Here is a 19439-nt window from a genome sequence, read left to right as displayed (position 1 = left end):
TAAAATTGCTACTATGTGGTAATAAGGTCCCCACTGAGCTGGACTGCTAACATCAAGCACAAAATTAACATTTATATCCTTTAAGAATCCAATGTATTTCAGGATTCTATCATAGTGGCTGAAACTTGGTCCTCATATCTATGCATATACACATACATAGTCACACATCAAATAGAAAAAATGTTTGAAACATGTCTGATAGTCAAAGATTAATATCCTGACTTAGGGAGCACTTTTATACACTGTTGAGAAAAAAATCAAATAATCTAACCAAAAAGGAAGTAAAGACCAGGAAGAGGGAATTAACTAAGAATGAGATACAAGTGAATATGGTGGGTTTCAGAGGCCACCCTGGAATATGCCATTGTGGCTGGTGTGTTATTTCAAGCTGAACACAATCAAGGCTCAAGAAGAACTTTTTATCTCTCCCTTAAATGCCTAAAATATTTTAGATGGGAGCCTACCAAGAAGAAAGCTATTGTAAATACACACACACACACACACACACACACACACACACATATAAGGGAACAACAGAGGATGAGATGGTTGGATGGTATTGCCAATTCAGTGGACATGAGTTTGGGTAAGCTCTGGAAGTTGGTGATGGACAGGAAGACCTGGTGTGTTGCAGTTCATGGGGTCACAAAGAGTCAGATACGACTGAGCAACTGAGCTGAACTGAACTGATATATATATACATATATACTATATGTATATATATATGTATATATATATTTTTTTTACATAAAAAAGACTGCATGGTGTGACAAACATTTCTTCAACAAATATTTTCTCTTTCCATTTTCCTGTGAATTATCTTCCTCCCCTTTGATGTTCCACCCCCTGCCCTTCTTCTCGTTAGTCCAGGATGGCATAAAAGCCTCAGTTGCCTGACTCTCCAGGAGCCTCTCATGTCTTCATGGGGCTCCCATACATATGTAATTAAATTTGTTTCCCTTCTGTACCGTCTTATGTCCATTTAATTATAGATCAGCCAACAAACTAAAAAGAAAAGGGAAACGTTTTCCTCGGCTACAAATACAAATGAAGACAAGTGAATACAAATGAATCAAATTAAATGAAGATTATTTTAATACCCAGCTGCATAACAATGAAATGAAACAAACATAGGTATACAAGTTCTCTCTTACCAAACTGACAATTTTGTTCTATGGAATATGCCATATTATAAGTGTGTGAGTGAGCAAACCCTGTTACACCACTAAAGTGAAAGTGAAAGTTACTCAGTCATGTTCCACTCTGTGACCCCATAAACTGTACAGTCCATGGAACTTTCCAGGCCAGAATACTGGAGTGGGTAGCCTTTCCCCTCTCCAGGGGATCTTCCCAACCCAGAGGTCAAACCCAGGTCTGCAAAATAATTGCAGGCAGATTCTTTACCAGCTGAGCCACAGGGAAGCCCAAGAATACTGGAGTGGGGTAGGCTTTCTGGAAGCTCAGTTACGCCACTAAGGGAAGTAAGAAATATTAAAACCTATTTAAGAAATGCTTGACAATGTGTATTAAAACATTATCAAATGTACCTGGATTTGGTCATGCAGTTGTGTTTTTATATGTCTATTCTAAGATAATTATAAATATGCCCAGTATTATACAAGGTACACATAACTGCATCATTTTATAGATTTAGGAAATAGCTTGCTTATATTTTCAGCCTCAGAAAGGAAATTTAGTAAATTAAGGAATGGATATTTGAAGAATATTAAAAAACATGGACATGTGTTCTTGATATACTAAATGAATAAGAAATTATAAAGTACATGTCCCAGAGTCATAACTTTATTAAAGAAAACATGTAAATATGCCCCCAAATTACAGTAAGAATGGTTACCACTAGGTAACTAGATAAGAAGTCATTTTACTTCACATGTTTTTCTACTTTATACAATGTTTTTATTATACTCTGAATTTTTCTCATTATCTAAAAATAAAATATAATCATAAGTAAATTAGAATGTAAATTAGAAGTGGAAAATATTTGCAATTACTTAATTTGTTCAATAAATATTTATTATTCATCCATTATGTGCCAAACACTTGCCCAGACAATGGAAACACAATGATACACAAGACAGAATTCTTGCCCTTATAGAGTGTACCTTCTGGTAGAGAATATGGATAATAAACAAGTAAATAAAAGAATTCTGAAGATAATTACAGATAATGAGAAGTACTCTGAAGGAATAAACAGGGCTCAGGTGAGGTTTAGTTTGAGTCCTACAGGATGAGAGAACCAGTGGAAGCCAATGGGAAGAATGTTTCTGGCAGGAAGGAAATAGGTACAATCTAGAAGGCAATGGCACCCCACTCCAATACTCTTGCCTGGAAAATCCCATGGACGGAGGAGGCTGGTAGGCTGCAGTCCATGGGATCTCGAAGAGTCATTCATGACTGAGCGACTTCACTTTCGCTTTTCACTTTCATGCACTGGAGAAGGAAATGGCAACCCACTCCAGTGTTCTTGCCTGGAGAATCCCAGGGACAGGAGAGCCTGGTGGGCTGCTGTCTATGGGGTCGCACAGAGTCGGACACGACTGAAGCGACTTAGCAGCAGCAGGAGCAGAAGCATTAAAGAACTTGGTAAAGGCAGAGGAACATGCAGGCAGGCAGGGCACTTCCCTGGTGGCTTGGTCAATGAAGAATCTGCCTACAATTCAGGAGAACTGGGTTTGATCCCTGGGTTGGGAAGATCTTCTGGAGAAGGGAATGGCTACCCACTCCAGTATTCTTGCCTGGAGAATTCCATGGACAGAGTCGCCTGGCGGGCTACAGTGCATGAGGTCACAAAGAGTTGGACACGGCTGAGTGCCTGATGCAACAACACAAGCCCCGGGAGTGTGAATGATGAGTGCAGGGCATGAGACAAGGTTAAGAGGTGGACGGGGGGCAGAAAAACTAAAGAAAGGAGTGTAAGTCTTGAAAAGGAGTTTGTTGTTGTTTTTCCCCTCATTTGAAAAGAAATGATTAATGGCTTTTAAGCAGAGAAAAGACACCATTTCTGTGTGTGTGTGTGTGTGTGTGTTTAAAAAAAAGACCAATTCTGCCTATTATTGATGGTTGATACAAAAAGTGCACGGTGGCGGTTTAGTTGCTAAGTCGTGTCCAACTCTTGCAACCCCATGGACTGTAGCCCACCAGGCTCCTCTGTTCTTGGGATTCTCCAGCCAAGACTACTGGAGTGGGTTACCATTTCCTTCTCCAGGGGATCTTCCTGACCCAGGGATCAAATGCAGGTCTCCTGTATTGCAGGAAGATTCTTTACAAACTGAGCTACAAGGGAAGCCCCCAAAAGTACATAATAATAGACAAAAGACAACAACAAAACTACAATGGGAAAATGGCCAATGAATGGGAAGAGGAATAAATACAAATCAATAAGAAACATGGAATATTATTCAGCCACACTAGTAATCAAAGCCACAAGTTTAAATGATTTTTCACCATTAAAGTAGCACAATTGTAGAAATGTAATATGTATTAATGATATTCTAAGGTGGACAATGGCAAAATAATCATTCCTAAATAATCACTCTTGGCAAAGATATACATACAGGATGCTGATCTACATAGTGTTTTCACTGTTTTATTTTTCCTTTGAAGAGGAATTACATGCAATTTTTGGACCATTCTGTTTTTCGTGAAAACTCTACTAGTAACAGGTGTTGTTTTCATAATAACTGTTTTTATATTCCATATGTAATTTTTATTATTTTATAGTCAGAAAAGTGGTTACTGAGGAAGTCCCAAATAAGTTCTTCAGAACACATAGACGACATGATATAGAGGAAATAATGAAATTTTAAAAAGGTTTTGGAAATATGTAACACATACAGATTTAAATATTATATAGCACAAACCCAGTGGAAACAATTATTTTCTCAAAGGCCTATAGGGTTGGAAAGTTTTACACTGAACCACATTACAGCCCGAGAAAATGTGATAGGTCCAAGCCCAGAGATTTATTTTTATTTGCAAAACTGTTTGTTATTTTATAATTCCCAATTTTCTAGGGACTATCTCACCTCAGAATAAAAGCCAGCATTTATGACTATTATCACTACATAATCCTAACCGGGCAGAATCCAGGGGTTCACCATTCTCTTAGTAGCAGTATTAATTTGCTAATCCAGTGGGACTTCCAGATTTAAACATCCTGCCCAGTAGGAAATCTAGAATAATCAGTTCAAATTTTCTGAGAGTCTTACGATGACTGTTGAACATCTCTGATTAAGCCCTTCAAAAGAGAACTGCTTTCCTCTGACAACTGCTGCTTTATTACAAAATTGACTTTTTTACGTCAGGAATTCTATTAGAAAGGAGGTCAGCTTGGGATCCTGAATCATCTCTGCAAGAAACGTGGGTTCAGCTAGGGCTTAAATTCATTTATGGAGGTATTAAAACCCAACAATAACTCATTTGGAGCAATAGTTACCAACTTTGTACTTTTTAAAAGGAAAAAAGTCAACCTTTAAATACAAACAAATACAGCATCCCTTTATTTGTTATTGCAGTTCTTATTTCTAAGAAAGCTGAGTACATTTTAAAAGCACACACAGATAAATAGTTCTGTAGTCTAAATTTTCCAATTCAAAAGCAAAAGGAGAATTCGCAAAACATGCTCTCATGCAAAGAACTGCCCATTATCACCATTTGATGAAAATGCGTGTGTATGTGTGTTGCATATATACACAATAAAACACTTGCTTGACTCATACATACATAGCAAAGTTGGAAAAGATCAGGCTTTGAAAACTAGTCCTAGAAAATAGATTTATCCATGCCAATTTGTGTATGAGTTTCTGTATATATTTCAAATACAATAAGATTGATTATGAACAGGAGGTTCATTTTGTTTACTTTTTTCCAGAGAGGGTTTCTAACATTCATAGAACTGAAGCACAAAGCCATAGAAATCAACCATATTTCAATATATATCACACAGCAGAGTTAAAATCATCACACCAGCTCTTTTTACATCTCATTGCTACTGGTAATTTCTCCTAATTCTTCCATCATTAATTCCTGTAAAGGCTTTTCAGCACTTATCCTACAAAGCACAATTTCCTCACGTGGGTCTTTAACTGTCGATTCCTGTGCTGACAGATGAGACGTGTTGATGACCACAGTGTTTTTAGCTCTCAGAGTATAGGCTTCCTTGGACTTTGCTCTTTTTTGGCAAAGCTGGAGGTGAAAAGCATCTTGGAAACCACGACGAAAATTTTCATTGAAGAAACCATAAATGATGGGGTTGACGCTGCTGTTGCAGAAGGCCAGCCAGTGTGCAAAGGGGTAGATGTAGATATTGATGACCTGCAGTTCATTTGGAGACAGATCAACATAATCTGAGAGCATCATCAGGGTCCACAGGGGCAACCAGGAGAGAATGAAAAGCAGAGCCACGGTCAGGAGCATCTTAATGATCTTCTGCTTCTTCTTGGATACCACGTGCCACTGCTCCTGGTTCTGTTTGCCTGTGTGGGGCACTTTCCTCTTGAACAGTGAAATTCCAATCCTTCCATACATGACGACAATGAGGGACAGGGGAGCCAGGTAGATATTGGCAAACAGCACTGTGGTATAGATCTTCCTCATTTCCTGACTTGGCCAGTCTTCCCGGCACCAGTAGACTGGGCTGGTTTTATCCTGGGAGTTGAATCTCACTCGGTAATTTTTTTCTTCATGTACATGTAACATTATTGCAGATGGGGACATAATGGCAATGGCCAGGACCCAGATAATCATAATGATGACAAATGCCGTCTTGATAGTGAGCTTTGGTTTAAAAGGGTAGACAACACATCGGAACCTGTAATTAAAGGCAAATATCAGTGAAGGACTGCCTCATAACTTCTGGCTAAGTAATTAATTAAATTTAAGTAATTACAGTCTTCCATCCACGTTCTCCCTAAAACGTAGAAAGTTAGAATTAGGAGAGAGGCATTTTCTGTAATTTTTATATGAGATTAATTTCAACTCAAAATATGAATAAGTGGAGTATATCAGACACTATTAATAGTAAAAGTACTCAGGTTTCCCTGGTGGTCCTATGATTAGGAATCCATCTTGCAGTGCAAGGGATGCTGGTTTGATCCCTAGTCCGGGAGGATCTCACATGCCACAGAGTGGCTGAGCTGACGCATCACAGCTACTGAGCCAGCGCTCTAGAGCCTGTGAACCTCAACTGCAGAACCCATGTGCTGCAGCCACTAAAACCTGCGCTCCTAGATCCTGTGCTCCGTAACAAGAGAAGCTGCTGCAACAAGAAGCCTGTGCATCGCAACGAAGAGTAGCCCCACTCGCTGCAATTAGAGAAAAGCCTATGCCCAGCACAGCCAAAAAGTAAATTAAATAAATAACTACAATAAACCTTTAGAAAAAAAAGCGTGTATATATGTATATGTATTTACAACTGATTCACTTTTCTGTATAGCAGAAATTAACACAACGTTGTAAATCAACTCTATTCCAATAAAAATTTTAAAGATATAATAAAAATGTTAGTGTTAAGCAGCCCATATTGAACATTTAATGTTCTTTTCTAGGGTCCTTTCCATTGGTTTGAATGGATTGTGTCTTTAAGCCTTTTAGGGGGAAAAGGCTTAGAAAAGGTAAAAAATCTTGCCCATAATCACACATGTGGTTTGGCTCCAGAGACCATATTCTTACACTCTCCTTCATGCCCTTCATGCCCACATGTGATCTGTGTGCTTGGACATGGAATTTGCTTTGGCCAGTTAGTTGAACATTAGCAAGCATGGTATAAGTGGAAGCATGAGTGATTTCAGACATAGAGTAGGAGAACCACACCCAGCCAATCTACAGAGTTGTGGGAAGTACTAAACACTACTGTTTTGAGCCACCAAGTGTTATGGTGTTTTTTTTCAAAGCTGCAAGAGTCTGAGAGTTTCTGATTATGAGTTCTATTTATACACCTTCCTGGTGTTCTATATCTTCTAAGGAGCATGAAGATTCAATATCCATATGAAGAGTAACACTGGTTCATTTTAATGCTGTTGATTTTTGTCATTGTGATTCTTAATGTTATTAGTGATATTCATTATGTTCATTATAAGATAACCATGTGCTCAGTCATTCAGTCATGTCTGACTCTTTGTGACCCCATGAACTATAGCCTGCCAGGCTCCTCTTTCCATGGAATTTTTCAGGCAAGAATACTGGAGTGGGTTGCCATTTCCTTCTCCAGTATAAGAAAACCATACAATTATGCAACTGCATAATATATTTTTCAAAGTATTATCATCTATTAAATTTTCTTGGATTTTTGTGATGACTCTATAAAACTAAAATGTTAGGGAAACTTACTGTTTTCCAGATCTGCAGGTAAGAAAACAGAGTTTTAAAATGGCTTAGAAGCCACCCAAACTAGTTTATCTAATATCTTTATATAATGACTAGTTAGCTTGAGCTTTGACTGCTCTGTTTTCTTTCTTTACAACTCCTTCAAAGCATATGTAAGGTCTTGTTTTTGTTGTTGCTCAGTCGCTAAGTCGTGTCCAGCTCTTTGTGACCCCATGGACTGCACCATGCCAGGCTCCTCTGTCCTCCACTATCTCCCAGAGTTTGCTCAAATTCATCTCCATTGAGTCGGTGAAGCTCTCCAGCCAACTAATTCTCTCTCGCCCCCTTCTCCTCCTGCCCTCAATCTTTCTCAGCATCAGAGTGTTTTCCAACGAGTCAGTTCTTCACATTAGGTGGCCAAAGTATTGAAGTTTCAGCTTCAGCATCAGTCCTTCTAATGAATATTCATGGTTGATTTCCTTTAGGATTGACTGGTTTGATCTCTTTGCAGTCCAAGGAACTCTCAAGTCTTCTCCAGCAGCACAGTTCGAAAGCATCAATTCTTTGGCTCTCAGCCTTCTTCATAGTCCAACTCTCACATCTCTAGAGGACTACTGGAAAAACTGTAGCTTGGACTTAAGAGTTTTGTCCACAAAGAAATGTCTCTGCTTTTTAATACACTGTTTAGGTTTGTCATGAGGCTTCCTTCGTAACTTCCAAGAAGCAAGCATCTTTTCATTTTGTGGCTGTGGTCACCATCCAGAGTGATTTTGGAATCCAAGGAAATAAAATCTGCCACTGTTTCCACTTTGTCCCCTCTATTTTCCATGAAGTGATAGGTCTTCTGTCTTAACCTCCAAGTTTTCATTTAGTCTTCTAATCAGTGAATTCTCCCATTTACTCACCCTTAAATTACAGATAACTTCATAGGTGCTGTTCTAGGTATTTTTGCTCCTTTTGTAAAACCAATTATGGAAACTTCAAGTATTAGTTTTTCATTCATTCATTCATCAAATAACATATTATACCTTGTTATAGCAGGCCAAACTAAGACATGAATCATCTCTAATTATTTAATTTTAAAATATGAAAACTTTACTAGTTTCATTTTATTACTAAACTCTTTGTGTGTGTGTGTGTGTGTGTGTGTGTGTGGTTTCTCAGGTGGTGCAGTGGTACAGAATGTTCCTGCAAATGCAGGACCATGGGTTGGATCCCTGGCTCAGGAAGATCCCCTGGAGTAGGAAATGGCAACCCACTCCAGTATTTTTGCCTAGAAAATTCCATGGACAAAGGAACCTGGCAGGCCAGTCCATGTTGTCACAAAGAATCAGAAATGACTGAGTGACTGAGCATATACATGCATACACTCTCTCTCTCTATCTCTCTCTATATACATATAAAGGGATACATATTGTGGATACAATTTATGTATATATAATATATACATATATATACTATGCATATGTATTATATACTATATATATATATAAAGGGATATATTATGAACATAATTTTCAACAAATATGCCCAAATGTAGCAGATTACACATTTTTCACTGGTTAGGTAGAATAGTTGCAGACATGCTCAATTTCTTGGATTCAGAGTTTGGGGTTGACCTACCTATCCACTGCTATTGCAACTAAAGTAAAGACAGAAGCCGCAACGGATATTCCCTGGACCAAGCCACTGATCTTGCACATTGTACTTCCAAAAGGCCATCCTGAAAGGGAAATGGAACAGTTAGTCTTCGGAGAGATCATACATGTATGTTTTAATTTCACTGAAATTTCGAAGAGAAAGACATGAAATTAGATGCAACTGTTTCCTAAAAGATCCAGGGAACAATCAATGTTTCCCATTATTTTCATTAATATATTCAGAGCTTTGTTTTTCAGTATATAAATAATGTCAAAGCTTATACAGTAGTTTCAACATTCTATATGCTCTAATAAATATTTTGCATCTATTAACATATCTAATCCCCACAACAAGCTTGGAAGCTTTATTATTCACCTCATTTACATCTTTTTGATGTGCTTTTATATGTTGGAAGGTATTGGCAAGAAACTTAACTCTCCTGGAAGAAAATCTGAGAATACATTATTGATAGCTATACTCAAAACATTGAACAAATCAAAATATGATGCTCTTATTAAACCCAGGAAAACAGACAACATTTTATAAGAGAAAAGGCTGCTTTCCTAGTACTCTACATGGTTCAGCAGGGGTAAGGTACATATAATAATAGGAATGCGTACCGTAAATATTGATTTAACAAAAAACAATGATATGCTCATATTGAGAGAATGAGGGAGGTAAAAAAATGAATGTATATTTGTGGCTCTGTATAAATGTGTCTGTTGGCATTTATGCCAAATTTCAACCAGTCATGTTGTTTTTCCAATTTCACGTTCAGACAGTTTCTATGGATTTATATTCTTTTGCCCTAGTGCTGTCAGTTCAGTGGAGTTTGGTGAGGGAAGCTATCTCTTGGGGTAGAAGAGGATAATGAGAACTAAATTGCATCTTCTGCAGTTGGATAATATATTAGAATAAAAACATGTTATTCAGAAATATTATAGTAATTACCAAAAATAAATGCAAAGATGCTGAATGTGGCTGCCTCCTGGGAATAGGAATCAGGGGTAGGGAAGGGTACGGTATATGAAAAAAATTTAACTAGTAATTTAATTATAGATATTTATGGGGGACATATTGAGATCATTTCTTAAGTTTATTGAGTCAACAATTTTTATCAATTCTTTTTGTCTAGAACAACTTAAAAATGTACATCATTAATAAATATTGCTTTTAAATGACAAGTGTCATGGAAGCGCAGAATTTATGTAGTATATTATGATGGAATAGCCACTGTAAACATTCCCTGACTCCCACTTCAGAGAAAGGAAAGAAACAGAAATAAATTCTTAAGAGAAATCTCCTATTTTCCAGTAAACCTATGTTGAATGCCATAATGGAAAAGAACTGTGATATGACTTTGTTATTGTTGTTCAGTCACTCAGTTGTGTCTGACTAAACAGCAGTAACAGCAAACCACACCGCAGTTCTTTCCCTTTTATGGCATTCAACATCAGTTTACTTTCTGGGCAAGATTACTGGAGTGGGTTGCCATTTTCTCCTTCAGGGAATCTTTCCGACCCAGGGATTGAACCCACATCTCTGCATCTCCTGCACTGCACGCAAATTCTTTACTCCTGAGCCACCACAGTAGCCCCATGATATGGCTTGTTTGATCTAAATACTTTTTATATTTTCTTATGCAGATTTGGAATATGAATATCTTGAGTGCTATTCATTAGTTAATACAACAAATATTTATTAATCAGGTACTATGTACCAAAACTCTACCCGGAGACGTAGATGCACCGTTCCTATACTTCTGGGGTGTATAATGTGATGTTTTGTGCTTGGTCGCTGAGTTGTGTCTGACTCTTCGCGACCCCATGGACTGCAGCCCGCCAGGCTCTTCTGTCCATGGGGATTTTCCAGACAAGAAAACTAGAGTGGGTTGCCATGTCCTACTCCAGGGGAATCTTCCCAACCCAGGGATTGATGACAGGTGGATTCTTTACCAGCTGAGCCACAAGGGAGGGGACATAAAGTTGTGTTAGGAAGTGGTAATACGGACCCAGAAGTCCTCTAGGGTAGCACCCGAACCACTGTTTATGTTGCACATGTAAATTACTACTCCATGAATGAAACTATCACTTTGTGACATATCGTTGTTCCTGCTGCTTGCCTTCCATCAAAAACTGTTGGAAACCTCACAACCACCAGGGAAGCCCAGTTAACCACAAGTGGGTCTAAATATCTACTGACATTATATAGAAGACATCATATTAATGGAAAACACACTTAGCAGTTCTTTGAACTTTACGACCCATAATAGTCTCAATAACATTCCTACCATATTATATGTGCTCAGAACTGCCAAGGAAATTCAAAGTCTTCAGTAAGAAGTATCATCATTCATGGATGACCTTTAGTGAACTCTATAAAAATCAGCCTCCACCTCTCATCTCTGTCACTTGCTTTACTTCTCCCCATAATTCTTTTTATTCTCTGACTGTTTATACAGCTTTTCGTTTGTTGTTTTTTTATCCTCCTTTATAATGTAAGCCTCATGAGGACAGCTACTTGGAGAAGTTCTTGGAACTCTGTAAATGTTTGAAATGAACGGATGACCGTACCATGGCTGCAGGGACATGGGACAAATATTTTTTCATATTATCTTTGAGCTGTACACAGATCTACGTAAGTGAAGTCACTCAGTCATTTCCAACTGTTTGTGACCGCAAAGACTGTAGCCCACCAGGCTCCTCCGTCCATGGGATTTTCCAGGCAAGAATACTGGAGTGGATAGACATACCTGCTATAATATTGTCCAGCAGTGTGATAGGCATGCAGAATATACCAACTAGTAGATCACTTATGGCCAGGTTCAAGATGAAGAGATTAGTGACTGTGTGCATATGTTTGTTCCACATTACAATGAAGCAAACCACTGTATTTCCCACCATGCATAGGAAGAAGATCAAAAAGTAGGAAATAATGAAAATCGCTGCCACTTGAGGCTGGTGAAGATAGTAGTTCACATAGGTGATATTGATATCTGAGTACAGATCATGTGTTGTGTCATTACTCCACATGTAATGCCAGCTTTCTGTAGAGTTTGAATCCCATTCCTCACTCATGATGGACCTGAACAAAGAAGAGGCAGAAAAGAAAAACATGATTAAAAGTCAAGAGAATATAAGGTTAAGAGAGCTTTAGAGATATGCTTTTAAAAGTCCATGGAATTTTGATGGACTTTCTATAAGGACCCCTGGGCTTCTCTGATGGCTCAGTGGTAAAGGATCCACCTACCAATACAGAAGGTGCAGGAGACGTGGGTTTGATCCTTGGGTCAGGAAGATCTTCTGGAGAAGGAAACGGCAACCCACTCTAGTATTCTAGCCTGGTGGGCTGCAGTCCATGGGGTTGCAAGGAATCAGACACAACTGAGCAAACACACACACACACACACACACAGTGACACATCAGTTTTGCTTGAAAAGGCTTCCTTGGTGGCTCAGATGGTAAAGAATCTGCCTGCAGTGCAGGAGACCCAGGTTTGATCTCTGGGTTAGGAAGATCCCCTGCAGAAAGGGAATGGTTACCACTCCAGTAATATAAATGAGTTACAAATCAGACATTCAAATTATTAGGATTCTAATCAAGAGCATTTGAAAATTCCACTTTGTGATATAAGTAGAAGTTATTAATATATCTATTTCCTTGATATATTCTATATTATTCATTTATTTACCATACTTTCTATCCACTTGCAAAATTTCAAGGGAAATTTCCCCAAAACTCCTCTTTCTCTTGCCTTCAAATATCATAGCCTGTCAAAATCTACTTGTTCTAACTAACATGCCTTGAGCTTTCCTGATATTTGAATGAGATGAAATGTATACATCTTCAAAAGTTGCATTGAAAAGAGCTTACTGTATTTTCCTTATTCTGCTTTGACTCAGTTAATTGGATATTATTTTTATATACTTCTGTATGTAGACATAGGAGAAGGCAATGGCACCCCACTCCAGTACTCCTGCCTGGAAAATCTCATGGCGGAGGAGCCTGGTGCTCTGCAAAACAAAACTGAATTTCTTAAAATAGGTCTGGGTTACTTATCTTGGTTTCACATAGCATAATTCAATTCACATAGTATTTATTGAATAAATATTTATTTAAAATCTATATATCTTAAGAAAGACAAAAATCAGTGGGTGTCAGAGGTCCAGGGTAACACTCCAAATTTTGATGGTTTATTAGAAAGACTCACAGGACTCAGCATATTGTGTGTGTGTCCTAAGTCACTCAATGGTGTCTGACTTTTTGCAATTCTATGGACTGTAGCCTGCCAGGCTCCCTCTTTCCATGGGATTTTCCAGGTAAGAATACCGGAGTGAGGCTGCCATTTCCCATACCAGGGGATCTTCACAACCCAGGGATCAAACTCACATTTCCTGCATTGCAGGTGGATTCTTTACCACTGGGCCATGTGGGAAGATCAGCATATAGTGTATTCACAGCTAGTTTTATTATAGTAAAGGGATCCCAAGCAAAATCAGCAAATAGAAAGGCATATGGAGTAAAATCTGCAGAAAACCAGGCACAAGGTTCCAAGAGTCCTAGCGCAGTGGAGTCTCACAGGACATGCTTCATTCCTTCTGTGACAAGTTTGACAACAAGTGTTAAAGTCGTCTAGGAGGAAAGCTTGTTACTCAATTCCAAGGTTTTTAGAGAGCGATCATATGGGCAACTTCTTTTTAGTATGTGTCAAAATTCTAGGCTCCCAGATGATAATTAAATGTGCAGCATGAACCATGTGATTGTATAAACAAATTAGGCCCAGTGACCCACTCTACCATTTAAGGAAACCTTGTATCAAGAGAGGGAGCTGTTTTGAATTTATTTAAATTCCCAGACTCTAATCCAGCTTGCAAGCTGGACCTTTCTAAAGACAGCAGACTCAGGCCTACTTGTTAACTCTTTTCTGCATGCCTTATAAATTGGATAGAATGTTATATGTGTCCTTAAGTGAAAATCAGCTTGAAAGTGGACATGTATGATGGAGCTCCCATATTTGTGTTTTTAGGAGTAGTGGAGTTGTTGAGGATAAATCCAAATGTCTTTACAGGTAGAAAATCAGCCCAGTTTGCAGAAGACTGAACCATGACCTCATTATCACTTAGCATTTTTTAGTCTTTTACCAGGTACACATTTACATCATAGTAGAGGAGCATGTCTATTTTTGTCAGTGCTATATAAGATTAATATATGTGTTACTTACTTCTGATACTTGACTTTAGATAGCTTTTGTATTTCAGGTACAGGGAAGGGTAAACAAGTGTTTTACTAATATAAAATAACTCAAGGAGGATAATTTTTCTCCAACAGCTCCCATTATTTTGCTATTTAATTTCTTCCCTTTCCTCAAATTTTTAAAATTCGTCTTTGCTTTTCTGTACTTCATATTCCTAAAGTTAGATAAAAACCAAAGTGAAAAGCAAAGTGAGCATGGGATCAGAAGGCTCACTTTGAGGGCTTGAAGAAGAGAAAACGAAAGGAATTTGAGTAGAACCAACTGTAGCCTGCTATACAAATTCAAGCTGAGAAAGTCTTTGGGGTCCAGAGACTCAGTGAGAAAACCTACCAGCCTGACAAAAATCATTTTAGTTAAAGTTTCCAAAAAAAAAAGCTTTCACACAAATATTTAAAGATATTTGTACCTAAGGCAAGGAAGCACTTTAAATACAAATGAGAAAGACATGAGAAAAATGTAGGAAGCTAAGAGTTAGTAATAAAAAACATTTTTCTGTGGATTCAATTACAGCTGGCAAACATATGGGTAGAATATACCATAAGATGTAATGCTTTATATTTACACATTCTTTTTCTTATAACCAGGCTGAAAGGAAAGCAGATATGCATTCATGATGTATTTGTTGAGATTAAAGGGTTAGGAGGATTAATATGGAATCTTCCAGTGTATTATATTAAATTTCATGTCACTCATTTAAGACAGAAGAGTCTCTTTTCCTCTTATTCCAATAGATTTTTTAAAATTTAATTTTTTAAAATTTTTTACCTCTGGTCTTAGTTGTGGCACGAGGGATGTTCAGTTGCTGCTTGTGACTCCCTAGTGTGATGTGTGAATTTAGTTGTTCTAAATCTTGTGGGATCTTAGTTCCCAACAAACCAGGGATCAAACCCACATCCCCAGCATTGCAAGGCATATTCTCAACCAGGGAAGTCCCCCAGTAGATTTTTGATAAACTAAAATCATATTTTGTCTTGGGAGCCAACGTGGATTTCACTAATCCTATTATTGGTTTTGCTACAATGGTGTGATCACTCACCTAGAGTCAGACATCCTGAAATATGAAGACAAGTGGGCCTTAGAAAGCATCACTACGAAAAAAGCTGGTGGAGGTGATGGAATTCCAGTAGAGCTATTTCAAATCCTGAAAGATGATGCTATGAAAGTGCTGCCCTCAATATGCCAGCAAATTTGGAAAACTCAGCAGTGGCCACAGGACTGGAAAAGATCAGTTTTCATTCCGATCCCAAAGAAAGGCAATGCCAAAGAATGCTCAAACTACCACACAATTGCACTCATCTCACATGCTAGTAAAGTAATGCTCAAAATTCTCCAAGCCAGCTTCAGCAATACCTGAACCGTGAACTTCCAGATGTTCAAGCTGGTTTTAGAAAAGGCAGAGGAACCAGAGATCAAATTTCCAACATCCTCTGGATCATCAAAAAAGCAAGAGAGTTCCAAAAAAACATCTATTTCTGCTTTATTGACTATGCCAAAGCCTTTGACAGTGTGGATCACAACAAACTGTGGAAAATTCTGAAAGAGATGGAAATACCAGACCACCTGAACTGCCTCTTGAGAAACCTATATGCAGGACAGGAGGCAACAGTTAGAATTGGACATGGACCAACAGACTGGTTCCAAATAGGAAAAGGAGTACGTCAAGTCTGTATATTGTCACCCTGCTTATTTAACTTCTATGCAGAGTACATCACGAGAAACACTGGGCTGGAAGAAGCACAAGCTGGAATCAAGATTGCTGGGAGAAATATCAATAACTTCAGATATGCAGATGACACCACCCTTATGGCAGAAATGAAGAGGAACTAAAGAGCCTCTTGATGAAATTGAAAGAGGAGAGTGAAAAAGTTGGCTTAAAGCTCAACTTTCAGAAAACGAAGATCATGGTATCTGGTCCCATTACTTCATGGCAAATAGATGGGGAAACAGTGGAAACAGAGTCAGACTTTATTTTGGGGGCTTCAAAGTCACTGCAGATGGTGACTGCAGCCATGAAATTACTGCAGTACTTACTCCTTGGAAGGAAAGTTATGACCAACCTAGACAGCATATTGAAAAGCAGAGACCTTACTTTGCCGACTAAGGTCTGTCTAGTCAAGGCTATGGTTTTTCCAGTGGTCATGTATGGATGTGAGAGTTGGACTGTGAAGAAAGCTGAGCACTGAAGAATTGATGCTTTTGAACTGTGGTGTTGGAGAAGACTCCTGAGAGTCCCTTGGACAGCAAGGAGATCCAACCAGTACATCCTAAAGGAGAACAGTCCCGGGTGTTCATTGGAAGAACTGATGTTAAAGCTGAAACTCCAATACTTTGGCCCCCTCATGCAAAGAGTTGACTCATTGGAAAAGATCCTGATGCTGGGAGGGATTGGGAGCAGGACGAAAAGGGGACGACAGAGGATGAGATGGCTGGATGGCATCACCGACTCAATGGACATGAGTTGAGTTTACTCTGGGAGTTGGTGATGGACAAGGAGGCCTGGCATGCTGCGATTCATGGGGTCTCAAAGAGCTGGACACGACTGATCGACTGAACTGAACTGAACTGCAAAATAGCATGCAAAATGCAACTCAGAGAGTTAAACAAAGTGTCTGCCATTATATGTGTTATTTTCTCCTAACATTCAATTATAAAATTTTTGTACATGAGGTCAGAGCTTTGACCATTAGATTAACCTATAATAATGTGACTTTGGAAACAAGATCATTACTCATAGAATTACTATAGTGAAGTGGGGAAAAGTCAGATCCTGTTTTATCTCAATGTAATACATCAGGGACAACTGCTCTTTGCTATTCATGCATTGGGCATCTTTCTTACCGGGCACTTAAAAGTTCCATACAGTTGATTAAAAAGCTTTAAATGAAATGTACCCCTGGTCAAACACCTTTAAAACTAAAATTATTTAAAGTATACTCTGTGAATCATATTCATTTCTAGATGAAATAACATAAGGAGAAAGAAATTTGAGTATATCAGTTTGAGGAAGGCAAATTTACGCATACTGATGATTCAGTAGTTTCAAAATGTGAAGCTGAAAATGTGTAATGTCTTTTTAATAACAGAAAGTCTAAATGTTACAAGTTAGAACATACATGTTAATTAGATAAATTGTAAACATAAGCCATTTTACCAAAAATTAGTCTTATATTCTCTATATCTACATGGGAAAATACCTGATGAATAAAATACTTGGTTGTGAGCTTTCTTTTTCATTCATTCATCTTCAATTCTGGAGAGAAAAAATAAGAATAATAGGATAAACTTCATGAGTTCCATTTATAATCCTGTTTTGACAATTTATTCAGACTCATCTATAGGAAGAGTATGTAGGTCTTCAGGAAGAGAAGTCAGGAGAAGAAATGATTTAAAATGTTTTTCTTCTGGAATTGTACTTGCCAAAACACTGAGAGTAGATAGATTACTCTGGAAGATGGAATGGTTGGATAATATATTATTTTTTACTTATTTATATTTCTCAAATTTTTTCCTATTTCCAGATTTTTTTATAATCTGGAAAAAATGCTTCCATATTATTATCTGAATTCATTTGTACAGAATAAAACCACTTGACATAGCTTAGGTTCCTCTTATAAGTTCACAATAGTAATAAGTCATATGTTGCTATTGTTGTTTAGTTGCTCACTCGCGTTTGACTCTTTTGCAGCCCCATGGACTGTAGCGTGCCAGGCTCCTCTGTCCATGGGTTCTCTCTAGGTAAGAATACTAGGATGGTTTGCCATTTCCTATGCCAGGGGATCTTCCTGACCCAGGGATCAAACCCAAGTCTCCTGTAAGTCTCCTGCATTTCTGGCTATACTTTACCCAAAATAGTTGTATCTCCTAAATTTCCGTTAGGAAAGAATCCATAGAGACTCTAATTTATTAGGTTTAAATATACTATAATATGGTGTTTCACACATACTATAGAAAGAATTATCCATCTGAAAGAAGAGTCTATATTTTTTATTCTTACATCAAAGACTCATTAAATGGACCAAGTTGGCAACTGTCATCAAGCATTGTTTACTTAGACTGTGAGACACACCAAAGCTGACCATGGCCAGCCCTCTACATTTTTGTCATCCTTCTCTCTTTGACCTTTCCCCTATTGCCTCTATTATTATTGTTCTTATTATTAATTTTACTGTATTCTTCATGTTTTCCTTTTTATTTCTGTGTATTTGTACAAGGACTTAAGGACAGGAAGGTGTTGGCATTTACTTCTATCTATTTTGGATTATCTAAAGTCTAATGATTATCATTAAAAGGTATTGTAGTTATTAAGCAACTAATTTAATAATTATGAACTGACTAAATTAAATACAAGCAGTTATGACAATTTAGATTGCTAAAATCATTGACTTGAGACAGAGAAAACAGCAATAACAGAGATGCTGTAAAGGCACATTCTTAAACTGGGGGTGAAAAACTACAAGAGACAGAATAATATGGCCTAATATTTTAATTTTCAAAACAATTTCAAATATATCACCAGAGGACAGCAATATCATGTAAGTACAAAATGTCCTTCCTTTTTCCACCCCCATTTAATAATTAAAATTTGGAATTCATTCATGAACAAAAGTGCCACTGTGGGGTCCAGCGCTGAATGCCAAAGGACTCCGGAGAAGTCTCTCCCACTTGGGCATTGCTTAATAGGCAGACAAACTTCATATGGGCTTTGGAACCAGTAGGAGCCCATGAACTGGTTCCAGCTCTCTTCAACCACAGCTGGGAAAACCTGCAAGATGCTGATAAGGGAAGATACCACAGAAGAGAGAGCCTCTGTAGAAGTTCCAGTTGAGGAGAGATTCCAGCACTCCCTTAGATCAAAAAAAGTTCGGAAGCCTCAGAGAGGGTAAGAGGAACTTCACCAACACCACGCTCATATCTGGTGCTGATTAATAGCCGGTGTTGGGAGAGAACCCTTAGACTTCTTTCCTCTGAATAAAGAAGTTTGCATGTGTGCTAAGTAGCTTTAGTCATGTCTGACTCTTTATGACTCCATGGACCATAACCTGCCAGGCTCCTCTCTCCATGGAATTCTCCAGGCAGGAATAACTGGACTGGGTTGCCATTTCCTCCTCCAGGGGATCTTCCAGACCCAGGGATTGAACCTGGGTCTCTTGTGTCTCCTACATTGGCAGGCATGCTCTTTACCTGCTGAACCACCAGGGGAGAAGTTTCAAATAGCTATGCA

General features: G+C 38.2%; 1 protein-coding gene across 3 annotated transcripts in view; it reads right to left on the bottom strand.

The window, feature by feature from the left end:
• Positions 1-1072: 1072 nt before the first annotated feature.
• The window catches only part of NPFFR2 (neuropeptide FF receptor 2), a 78726-nt gene continuing 60359 nt past the window's right edge, over positions 1073-19439 (bottom strand). Inside the window, exons 2-5 of one of the 3 annotated variants that reach the window (XM_060416660.1) lie at positions 17413-17468; positions 11717-12048; positions 8947-9046; positions 1073-5830 (exon numbers count right to left, since the gene is read on the bottom strand). In XM_060416660.1, the coding sequence (XP_060272643.1) occupies positions 4996-5830; positions 8947-9046; positions 11717-12048; positions 17413-17456 (1311 nt within the window). In that variant the 5' untranslated portion in view covers positions 17457-17468 and the 3' untranslated portion in view covers positions 1073-4995. 3 annotated transcript variants of the gene reach the window in all.

Source organism: Ovis aries, chromosome 6, assembly GCF_016772045.2.
Source record: "Ovis aries strain OAR_USU_Benz2616 breed Rambouillet chromosome 6, ARS-UI_Ramb_v3.0, whole genome shotgun sequence".
In the NCBI taxonomy this organism is placed as follows: Eukaryota; Metazoa; Chordata; class Mammalia; order Artiodactyla; family Bovidae; genus Ovis; species Ovis aries.
The sequence above is the reverse complement of the archived record's forward strand: the minus strand, read 5'-3'. Positions and strand labels throughout refer to the sequence as shown.